At 42.0% G+C, this 12,272-nt stretch overlaps 1 protein-coding gene across 1 annotated transcript in view; it reads left to right on the top strand.

Moving 5' to 3' along the window:
* Positions 1-12,272, top strand: part of Fam120c (family with sequence similarity 120C) — a 130,919-nt gene that overhangs the window by 80,874 nt on the left and 37,773 nt on the right. The window contains exon 10 of the mRNA XM_013035804.1: positions 709-958. Coding sequence (XP_012891258.1) covers positions 709-958 — 250 coding nt within the window. The remainder of the gene's footprint in view (positions 1-708; positions 959-12,272) is intronic.

Below are 12,272 nucleotides of genomic sequence, written 5' to 3'. Positions count from 1 at the left end.
GAAGTGGCGCTGTAGCTCAAGTGGTAGAGTGCTCGCCTTGAGCTGAAGAGCTGAGGGACAGCGCCCAGGCCCAGAGTTCAAGCCCCACGGCTGACCAAAAAAAAAAAATTATTGTGAAGCTGGATGCTGGTGGCTCACCAGCTGTAATCCTAGCTGCTCAGGAGGCTGATGTCTGAGGATCACAGTTGAAAGCCATCCTAGGTAGGAAAATCTTTAAGACTCTTACCTCCATTTAACCACCAGAAAACTGAAGTGGCACTATGGCTCAAAGTGCTAGCATTGAGCAAAAGAGCTCAGGGACAGTGCCCAGTCTCTGAGTTCAAGCTTCACAACTGAAAAAAATATCATTGTGACCTAATCTAAAAGATATAAGTAGGGCTTGGAATGTGTCTTAGTCTAGAATGCTTGCCTAGCATGCATGAAGCCCTGGGCTCAATTCCTCCGTACCACATAAACAGAAACAGCTGGAAGTGGTGCTGTGGCTCAAGTGGTAGAGTACTAGCCTTGAGCAAAAAAACTCAGGGACAATGCTCAGGCCCTGAATATAAGCCCCAGGACTGGCCCAAAAGAAAATGTAAGTAAACATAAACATCTTTAACATAAATTTATTTTAAAGATGTTGAAGTTAGTAGATCCTGTCTCGTGTAGCCAGCTTCAGAAATTTTCAAAATCTCTACAGCCTAATTTTCCTCAATTTCTGTTTTTCAGTTCCTTCGGTGATTCTTAAGGAATGGTCTGCTTATAAAGGGAAGTCACCTCAAACCCCTGAGCTGGTATCTGCACTGACATTTCGAGAATGGACTTGCCCAAACCTCAAGAAGCTCTGGCTAGGCAAAGCAGTTGAGGACAAGAACCGCAGGATGCGGGCTTTCCTGGCCTGTATGAAGTCAGATACCCCCAGTATGCTTAATCCAGCGAATGTCCCCACCCATCTGCTGCTCATGTGCTGTGTACTCCGGTAAGCCATGACTCTTACAGATTTATTATTGTTCTTCTAAAGGTGATGTACAAGTGACTTTTACTATATGCTTGGCTCTCTACCTCAGAAACATTGGGATTATATTTTTGGCTGCAGTCGTGCTTGAACTTGGGGCTTGGATGCTGTTCCTGAGTTCTTTTGTTCTTGGCTAATGCTCTACCACTTTAAGCTACAGTACTACTTCTGCTTTTTGGTGGTTACCTGGTGCTGAGTGACTTATGGTCTTTCCTTTCTGGGCTGGTTTTGAACCATGATCCTTAGATTTCAGCCTTGTAGCTAGGTTATAGGCATGAACCACCAGCACTTGGTTTGGAAATTATTTTTCTATGAATAATCTCCTCAATGAATAATCCTGTCATCATTAGTCCATGCTTAAACCCTCACTTGTTTGGCTTTAATTTAGTTTTTGTCACCTTCAGTCCTCACTGCTGATTAGTTCCCTTTGATGTATGTCCTCCCAAGCTATCCTCCATATATTTTTTTAGATGTATGTATATCTATGCACAGATTATAGTGTTTTTCTTTTTGGTGCTGGGATTGGAATGCATAGCCTTACATATAGTATGCAAATCTCCAGGTTATAAGCTTTACTGTACAGGTTGGAATGTTTTAGGGTTTGTTTGTTTGTTTTGTTGGTGATGAGGCTTGAACTCTGAGCCTGGGCCCTGGTCCCTCAGCTCTTCAGCTCAAGACTAGCATTCTACCACTTGAGCCACAGTGCCACTTCCAGTTTTCTGGTGGTTTATTGGAGATAAGAGTCTCACGAACTTTCCTGCCTGGGCTGGCTTTGAACTGCAATCTTCAGATCTCAGCCTCCTGAGTAGCTAGGATTATAGGTATGAGCCACCAGCACTGGACATTTTTTGTTTTTGTTTTTCCTATGTCAGCTTTCAGGCTTAAACTCAGGGCCAGAGTGCTGTCCCGGAGCATTTTTGCTCAAGGGTAGTGCTCTACCATTTGAGCCACAACTGCATTTACCACTTTTGGCTTTTTTGGTGGTTTGGTGATAAGAGTCTCACAGAATTTCTTGCCTGGGCTAGCTTCAAACCTGGATCCTCAGATCTCAGCTTCCTGAATATCTTAAGGATTACAGGTGTGGGCCAACAAGTACCCCAATCATGTGTCAGTTTTGTGTTTTGTTGTTGATGTTGATGTTATTTTTCCAGTCCTGGGCTTAAACTCAGCATAGGTGCTGTCCCTAAGCTTTTTGTTCAATTCTAGTGTTCTACCACTTTGAGTTACAGTGCCATTTCCAGCTTTTGGTAGTTAATTGGAGATAATAGTCTCAGGACTTTTCTGCCCTGGCTGGCCTTGAACTTTGATCCTCATATCTCAGCCTACTAAGTAGTTAGGATTACAGTTGATCTATGTGGATTATACCCGATATATGTGTCAGGTTTTTTTTTTTTTTTTGGCCAGTCCTGGGCCTGAGCACTATCTCTTTTGCTCAAGGCTTGCATTCTACCACTTGAGCCACAGCACCACTTCCGGCTTTTTCTGTTTATGTGGTACTGAGGAATTGAACCCAGGACTTCATGAGTACAAGGCAAGCACTCTGCCACTAAGTCACATTTCCAGCCCTGTGTGTCACTTTTTAAACAACCTCCTACCAAAGCAATTTCATTTTTTCAGAAATAGCTTTCTAAGATCCTACAAATAAAACCATCCTAATATTATTAGATTAGTCAGATTGTATATCTGTAGCATAACTGAGACTTCCTGAAATGTAATAAAACCTTTTTCCATCTTTGGTGCCCCCACCCACCCACCACCTGCACACTAGGGAAGTAAGGTAGAGCTTGGTTCTGTTTTGATTTTTTTCTTTTATTTTTTGTATCTTTCCATAATTTTCAGCTGTCCTGCAATCTCTTTTCATGATTCCCAATGTTCTTCCTCTCTTGCTTTTTAGAACATAGTATACCCTTTGTTACCTGACTCTTCTCATTCACGGAGTCAAAATAGAGGATACTTCTAATCTGCCATCTTGTCCACCCTCCTCAATTTCCTTATAATTTTATAATATCTTCCATGTCAGATCTTTAATGTAATGGGTATTTATTTTGTGAATGATGAGGGAGATTCTTACTTTATTTTCCTTCATAACTAAGAAGTTCCTAAGTCCCATTTATTAAATGTTCTCTTCTTTTCTTCACTGATTCTTAGTACCACCTTCTCACATACAAAGTTCCTACATATATATTCGAATTGATTCCTGGATTCTATTTTGTTCCATTGCCCATTTGAGCCCTCACAGTATCACGAATGAGAAGTTATAAGTTTCTTAGATATAATGTAAGGCATATCTCATGAAGAATTTTGCAATAGGAATAATAGTTTTATTCCTTCTACTGCCTAACATGTCTGAGCCATGGCTCCACATTGTCCTAGATTAACTCTATATTGTATATTTTGTTTTTCTTCTTCCTAAACCTCATAATAGTAGTTCATTTTTTCCATTTATTTCGTTCTCTCAGCCATATAGAATATATCCAGGAACATGAAAATTGCCTAAGAACAGTAAAAGTAATTATCATAAAGACTATGTTCTAATAGTGTAATAGGGACTATATACTTACTGAGGAGAATTCCTTAGTCTCCTGTTCAGCCTGGTTATTTTTTACATGAATTTTACTTTATTTAAAACATGTAAAAGGAGTTAATTCCAAAATCACACGAAATATAATAAATATAAAACTTCCTTTGTTAAAAATCAACTGGGGAGGGGCTAGGAAGGTGGCTCAGTGGTAGAGTGCTTGCCTTGCATGCATGAGGCCCTGGGTTCGATTCCTCAGCACCACATAAGCAAAAAGAAAGTGGTAGAGTGCTAGCCTTGAGCTGAAGAGCTGAGGGGCAGCGCCCAGGCCCAGAGTTCAGGCCCCATGACCGGACCCAAAAAAAAAATCAACTGGGGAGCTGGGAAGGTGGCTCAGTGATAGAGTGCTTGCCTTGCATGCATGAGGCCCTGGGTTCAATTCCTTAGCACCACATAAGCAAAAAGAAAAAAGCCAGAAGTGGTGCTGTGGCTCAAGTGGTTGAGCGCTAGCCTTGAGCTGAAGAGCTGAGGGACAGTGCCCAGGCCCAGAGTTCAGGCCCCACGACTGGACCCAAAAAAAAAAATCAACTGGGTAGGTGGGGCTGGGAAGTTGGCTCAGTGGTAGAGTGCTTGCCTAGCATGCAGGATGCCTGAGTTCAATTCCTCAGTACTACATAAATAGAAGAAGCCAGAAGTGGTGCTGTGGAGCAAGTGGAACAGTATTAGCCTTGAGCAAAATAAGCTCAGAGACAGTGCCCAGGCTCTGATTTCAAGCCCCAGGACTGGCAAAAAAAAAAATATCAACACTATGTATTCTCAATTAAAGGCTAAATTTCCAATGTCACCTCTATTTGGTCAAAAATTAAACATTTACATTAATCAGCTTACTAAAAGTGGTATTTGAAATACTTAGAAGAGAAAACTCATTCTTGTGCTTTTATTTCTATCAAAATATCTATGTCTTCTTTTATTCACAGAACCAAATGCTTCTGTTACTAAAAATACATATCTAACAGGGCACTGGTGGCTCATGCCTATAAGCCTAGCTACTCAGGAGCTGTGATCTGAGAATTGCAATTTAAAGCTAGCCCAAGCAGGAGAGTCAATGAGACTTTGATCTCTAATTAACTACCAAAAAGGACAAAAGTGGAGCTACGGCTCAAGTGGTAGAGCATTAGCCTGAGCAAAATAAATTCAGGAACATTGTCCAGGCCTTGGGTTCAATTCCCAAGACTAGCACAAAAAAAAATCCAAAGCTTTTATATCCTTTTCAGTAATTTTAGAATTACAGCTGTTTGGGGGAAGACAGAGATGTCCAAATAAATACATCCTCTTAAAATTACTGGAGATGACTTTGTTTTTTTCATTTATTATTAATTAATTAATTTATTATCTACTGGTACTGGGGCTTTAACTCAGGCCCTCCCCTTTTCCCTTAGCTTTGTTGCTCAAGGCTGGTGCTCAACCACTTGACACATACATAACTCCACTTCCAGATTTTGGGTGGTTAATTGGAGATAAAAGTCTTAGAGAGGGCTGGGGATGTGGCTTAGAAGTATAGTGCTTGCCAGGCATGCAGGAAGCCCTGGGTTTGATTCCTCAGTACCACATAAACAGAAAGTCCAGAAGTGGCGCTGTGGCTCAAGTGATACAGTGCTAGCCTTGAGCAACAAAAGCTCAGGGACAGTGCCCAGGTCTTGAATTCAAGCCCCAGGACTGGCAACAAATAAAAGAGTGTTAGAGATTTTCCTGTCTGGATTGATTTTGAACTGTGATCCTTAAATTTCATCTTCCTGCGTAGGTAGAATTACAGGCATGAGCCCTAGCACCTGTCAAGATGATTGACTTTATAACACAACATTTCAACTTAGATTATGAAATCCAATGCTCATATTAATAAAAATTCCAATCACCACACCTAAGGTGGGTCATCTTTTTCTACATGAGAACTTGTGTAGGTCATGCAGAAGCCACAGTAGAAACCTTCCTGTGATGTAAATTTTAATGCCAGACTGCTCTGTAGAGTGTCTTCCAACCTGATTTGGCTTAGTTTCTTCAGGATGTGTGATCCTGGGGCTTGAACTCAGGGGGCCAGGGCTCTTGTCTCTAAGCTTTTTTGCTCAAGGCTAGTAGTACTCTACTACTTGGAGCCACAGCTCCATTTCTTGCTTTTTGATAATTAATTAGGGATAAGTGTGTCAGACTTTCCTGTCTGGCTGGCTCTGAGCAGCAACACTCAGATCTTAGACTGTTGAGAAGCTAGGATTATAGATGTGAACCACTGACATCCTGCAGGAGTGATATTTAATGCATTGATGGAACTATATTCAAATGCCCAGGGATGTGGTGTCTGGGAAAATTCTGAGGCACAATGTGAAGCAGAAGAGACTTAGTTTAGATATGGAAACTGGAGACCCATTAGACACACTGTGAGTCTTCTTTGGTAATGGCCTTGAGTACAGAAGATTATCAGGAGCCAGGCATCAGTGGCTCACACCTGTAATCCTTGCTTCTCAGAAGGCTGAGATTTTAGGATCACAGTTCAAAGCCAGCTAGGGTAGGAAAGTCTGTGAAACTTTTATCTCCAATGTTCAGTAGCTCAAATTGGATTGATTGTTTTTTTTTATAATTCATCTTTCATTTTTTGGTAGCTGATACAAATGTCTATTTTTTTCAGTGCAACTCTTTGTCTCACTACTAAAGGCCAATCATTAGCCTTCTGGGCAAGTCCAGTTCCTTGGGTTTTGTATAGCAGTCTGTACATGGTCTCTATCACTTCCAAGTTTCATGTTTGTTTCCATATTCTTCTGAGCTAAAAAGGTCTGCCATAGAATTACAAGTAGATGACCCATACAGTTTAAAACAGCAGCTCTATTTTTTTTTTATTTTGGTCTATCATGGGGCTAGAACTCAGGGCCTGGGTGTTGTCCCTGAGCTCTTTGGCACAACGCTCTGCTCTACCACTTTAAGCCACAGTGCCATTTCCAGTTTTCTGGTAGTTAATTGGAGATAAGAGTCTCATAGAGGGCTGGGAAGGTGGTTCAGTGGTAGAGTGCTTGCCTTGCATGCATGAGGCCCTGGGTTCGATTCCTCAGCACCACATAAGCAGAAAAAAAGCCACAAGTGGCGCTGTGGCTCAAGTGGTAGAGCTAGGCTTGAGCTGAAGAGCTGAGGGATAATGCCTAGGCCCAGAGTTCAGGCCCACAACTGGAACCCCCCCCCAAAAAAAAAAGAGTCTCATAGACTTTCCTGCCCTGGCAGGCTTTTAAACTGTAATCCTCCTGAATACTTTGAATGAGGCACTGGTACCCTATTTAATTCTATCTTTGTCTCTTTGGTATAGGATTCTTCCTCTAGTGAAGAAATACTGAAAGCAATCAATTCTTGATCAAGAGATGAAATTCTTTGCTCAACAGTGGGGTGACTCACACCTATAATCCTAGCTGTTCAAGAGGCTGAGATCTGAGCATTACAATTCAAAGCCAGCCTAGGAAGGAAAGTCTGTGAGACTCTTAAACTCCAATTAACAGCAAAAAAGCCAAAAGTGGAGCTGTAACTCATGGCTTAGCACTAGCCTTGAGCAAAAATTCTAAGGGACAGTGCCCAGGCCCTGTGCAGTACTTGCACAAAGAATATATTCACTTAATATTTTCTTTTGTGTAAAAGGTACTGGAAAAACTGCATATTTTTGTAAAAGTATTGAAGAATATAATACTATGAGTATAAGCTTCATGGAGACACATTTGTTTCTTTGGTATGTTGAGAAATATTTTTGTTTTCTGCGGGCAGATCCAGTCATCCAATCTCCCATAGCAATTGCAAAAGCCAGAATACCTGAGGAACTAGTTCAGCACTGAAAAATGTAGCACAGCTGTTGTCATTCTTCTATGTAGGCATCTCCCTCAGAGCCCCCAGGAATAGTGAGAAGTCACTGCTTGAGGCATCTTAGGGCACCTCCTGTTATCTCTCAGCCAGCATAAGCACAATGGGATGCAGGGAACCCTGTTTATTCTTACTTTAGACACACTTATGACAATTTAGTCATAGAACTTTTCAGTGTGTAACAGATCAGGAGCAGCAAATTGTAGGTAAGACAGACAGCTAATGTTAGAACCAGTGCCAGTGACAGCAGTAATAAGTGATAGGCTACTGTTTGAAAGCAAAGAAAAAGAAAGATTATTTAGCCGGGTGCCGGTGGCTCAAGCCTGTAATCCTAGCTACTTAGGAGGTTGAGATCTGAGGATCATGGTTCAAAGCCAGGAAAGGAAAGACTGTGAGACTCTTATCCAATTAACTGCCAAAAAGCTGGAGTGGCTCAAAGTGGTAGAATGCTAGCCTTGAGCAAAAAAACTCAGGGACAATGCCCAGCCCCTGAGTTCAAGCCCAAGAACCAGCATCAAAAAGGAAAAAAGAAGAAATGATTCCAAAAAGAAGAAATAAGGGCTGGGAAGGTGGCTCAGTGGTAGAGTGCTTGCCTCGCATGCATGAGGTCCTGTGTTCGATTCCTCAGCACCACATAAACAGAAAAAGCCAAGAAGTGGCCCTGTGGCTCAAGTGTAGAGTGCTAGCTTTGAGCTGAACAGCTGAGGGACAGTGCTCAGACACACACACACACACACATACACAGAGAGAGAGAGAGAAAGAAATCTTGAAAGTCAACACTAAAATCCTATTAAAAACTAGGCAAAGCCAGGCGCTGGGGGCTCACGCCTGTAATCCTAGCTACTCAGGAGGCTGAGATCTGAGGATTGAGGTTCAAAGCCAGCCCGGGCAGGAGAGACCGTGAGACTCCTATCTGCAATATACCACCAGAAAACCGGAAGTGGCGCTGTAGCTCAAGTGGTAGAGCGCTCGCCTTGAGCTGAAGAGCTGAGGGACAGCGCCCAGGCCCAGAGTTCAACCCCCACGACCGACAAAAGAAAAAAAAAACTAGACAAAAGACATGAATAGACATTTTGCTGAAGAGAACATATAATAGCAAATAAACACAGGAAAATGTGTTCAATATCATTAGCCATTAGGCAAATGCAAATTAAAACCATAATAAGACATCACTATTGTAAGGTCCACTCCTGGATGGTGAGCAGACTCCACCCTCCTCGCAGCAAAGTCTCCGCCCAGTACCTGCATTACCTAGGCAACTGGGACATCTGGAAGAGGTCACATCTGCATCTGCTGAGGTCACATCTGAATTTGATGTGGCCACACTTTTCTCCGCCCATACCCTAGATAAGGCCTAGCCTAGGCCAAGATACCCTCTTTCCCAGCTTTTTCCCAGCTTCTTTCCCAGCTTCTTTCCCAGGCCTTTCCCAGCCGCGTGGAGGGCCAACATGACCTGGTGCCAGCCAGAACGATGAATAAACCTACCCCTTACCTGAATACCACGTGTGGTGCTGTTCTTACTCGGCTACCTCTTTTTTAAAAACCTAACAACTATGCTATATAAATTATATATATATATATATATATATTTAGTTAGTTAGTTAGTTAGTTATGTATATATGCCAGTCCTGGGTCTAGAACTCAGGGCCTAGGCACTGTCCTGAGTTTCTTTTGCTCAAAGCCAGCACTCTACCACTTGAGCCACCGTGCCACTTCCAGCTTTTTCTGTTTATATAGTGCTGAAGAATTGAACCCAGGGCTTCATGCAGGCTGGGAAAGCACTCTTCCATTAAGCCACATTCTCAACCCCTGTAAATTATATTTTAATAAAAGAATCATCAGAGTCTGAGATCTAAGGGTCCCATTGTGAAGCCAGCCTGGGCAGGAATATCCATGACACTTAGCCTCTATTTTTCTTTTTGGTCAGTTGTGGGGCCTGAACTCTGGACCTGGGCACTGTCCCTCAGCTTTTCAGCTCAAGGAGTGTTCAACCACTTAAGCCACAGTGCCACTTCTGGCTTTACCTGCTTATGTGGCACTGAAAAATCGAATCCAGGGCCTCATGCATACAAGGCAAGCACTCTACCATGAGCCACCTTCCTAGCCCCAACACTTAGATTCTTATCTCCAGCAAAAAGCCAAAAGTGGAGGTGTGGCTAAAGTGATAGAGTACCAGCCTTGAAAGGAAAAGCTAGGTAAGTGTATAAATCTTTGAATATAAAAATTTAAATTAAGCTGTGTGCTGGTGGCTCATGCCTGTAATCCTAGCTACTCAGGCAGCTGATATCTGAGGATCTTGGTTTAAAACCAGCCCAGGCAGGAAAGTCCATGAGACTCTTACCTCCAGTTAACCACCAGAAAACTGGAAGTGGCGCTGTGGCTCAAGTGGTAGAGTGCTAGCCTTGAGCTGAAGAGCTGAGGCACAGAGTTCAGCCCCACTATAGACAAAAAGAAAAAATTAAAATAAAACAAAAATATATCTTTTTGCTAGTCCTTGGGTTCGAACTCAGAGCCTTATGCTTACTAGTCAAGAACTTGAACCACATCTACGGTCTTATTTGCTTTCAGGTTATTTTGCAGGTAGGATCTTGATTTTAGCCCAGGGCTAAGACTGGATTAAGATCCTCCTAGCTATGGCTTCCTGTGTCACTGGGACCACAGATATACACCACCATATCCAACTTATTTGTTGAGATGGGGGTCTTGCTAAGTTTTTTTGTCCAGTCTAGCCTTGAAGCACATTGTTCCTAATTCCTGCCTTCCTAATAATTTCAATTATAGGCATGAGCCACCATGCTGGACTAAATCTTTTTTTTTTTGGCAGTACTAGAGTTTGAGCTTAGAGACTTCTTCTTGCAGACATTCTGGCAGTTAATCCATGCCTCCATCCAAGGTAAAATTGTTTTATGTGTGCCAGTCCTCAGGTTTGGACTCAGAGCTTGGGCTCTGTCCCTCAGCTATTAGCACTTGAGTTACAGCTCCATGTCTGGCTTTTTTGTGGTTAATTAGAGAGAAGAGTGTCATGGACTTTCTTGCCTGGACTGGGTTTGAATTTTGACACTCAGATCTCAGCCTCCTGAGCTAGTTAGGATTATAGGAATGAATCACCAGTGCTTTGGTTAGAATTTTTTAAGGTATATTTCTGTAGATGCTAAAATTAATACAGAATAAAAATATAATTTTAAGAAGTAAGAATGTGAATGAAAAAGTAAAAGCTAATCCTCCTCCCCTCAAAGCAGGGAAGATATTTTGTATAATTAAAATAATAATAAAAATAATAAACTACTGCACTTGTATACCAGAATGCATCGTGTTGAAATGACAAAGTAGGGGACTAGAAATAGGACAGTGTGTTAATAGTTGCACTATATAAAGTATTCTTGGAAACCAGAATCTCAAAATTCAGACTTGTTTGCTTCCAGGAAATAAAACCATTCTAGCTAGGTGATCATAAAGCTATAACTGATAGTCTCATAGTCATCTAAGAACAAGAAAAGTACTATTCATAGGGAATTGTCTTAGAAAGGCCAGAGCTTTTCTTTCTGCATGTCTGTTTTACTGGTCTCTGCACCTGTTAGCTAAAATTCTCGACTGTTGGGCAAGCCTTGACAATAGCTTGTGACTATTATAAAAAAAAGTGACATCGGGCTGATGCCTCACTCCTATAGTCCTAGCTACTCAGGAGGGGGAGATCTGAGGATTACAGTTTGAACTCATCCTAGACAAGAAAGTCCGTGAGACACTGATCTCCAATTAACCACCAGAAAACCAATGTGTGGTTGTGGCTCAAGTGGTAGAGTGCTCACCTTGAGCTGAACAGCTGAGTGACAGCGCCCAGGCCCAGAGTTCAAGCCCTATGACAGACAAAAAAAAATTAAATCATTAAAGACTAACAATCCATACTGACAAACTGCTAGAGCGTCAGTTGTAATTTGGGCAAACTGGTCTGCAAAACAGCTTTGTTTGTTTTTTTTTAATAAGTTTTTTACTGTGAGGATACTGTACAGAGGAGTGGTTACAGTTACATGAACAAGGTAATGAATACATTTCTTATCAAGCATTGTTGTCTCCTTTGTTTTTCCCCTACCATCCCTTCCCTCCCATCTCCACAACTACACTCCCCTCCCACCCTGCCTAAATTGTGAAGTTCGTTTTTCGACATAGTGTCTTGTACATCGCATTGTTGCAATGGGTCTACCTATACAACTTTTTGCTTTGTTTTGTTTTTTATTGATTTCCCCCCTTGTGCTTTGTCTCACCATTCTGTTGTTCCCCCTTCTTCCCTAATTCAGGTAAATGTATATACAATACCAGGGTGTCAAAATCAAATGTAGTGACACAACAGGGGATAAACCATAGGGGGAAGAACATACAAAAGAAAACCAGTGGGGTGGGGAAGGTGACTCAGTGGTAGAGCGCTTGCCTTGCATGCATGAGGCCCTGGGTTCGATTCCTCAGCACCACATAAGCACAAAAAGCCAGTAGTAGCACTGTGGCTCAAGTGGTAGAGCACTGGCCTTGTGCTGAAGAGCTGAGGGACAGTGCCTAGGCCCAGGGTTCAGGCCCCATGACTGACAAAAAAGAAAAAAAAACAGTTATATGTATCAAAGACCTTTAATGTGAACAGAACCTTTGAACTTCTAATTCTACTTCTAGGAATTTGTCCTAAGGGATGAATAATCGGAGATACAGACATGATTTAGTATATGAATATATTTGTAGTATTAGTAATGAAAGAAAAATAGAAATGGTCAGTGAAAGAATTTTTTGGGGGGGGTCCAGTTGTGGGGCCTGAACTCTGGGTCTGGGCGCTGTCCCTCAGCTCTTCAGCTCAAGGCTAGCGCTCTACCACTTGAGCCACAGTGCCACTTCCAGCTT

Source organism: Dipodomys ordii, unplaced genomic scaffold (genome assembly GCF_000151885.1).
Source record: "Dipodomys ordii isolate 6190 unplaced genomic scaffold, Dord_2.0 Scaffold221, whole genome shotgun sequence".
NCBI classification, from domain to species: Eukaryota; Metazoa; Chordata; class Mammalia; order Rodentia; family Heteromyidae; genus Dipodomys; species Dipodomys ordii.
The sequence above is the reverse complement of the archived record's forward strand: the minus strand, read 5'-3'. Positions and strand labels throughout refer to the sequence as shown.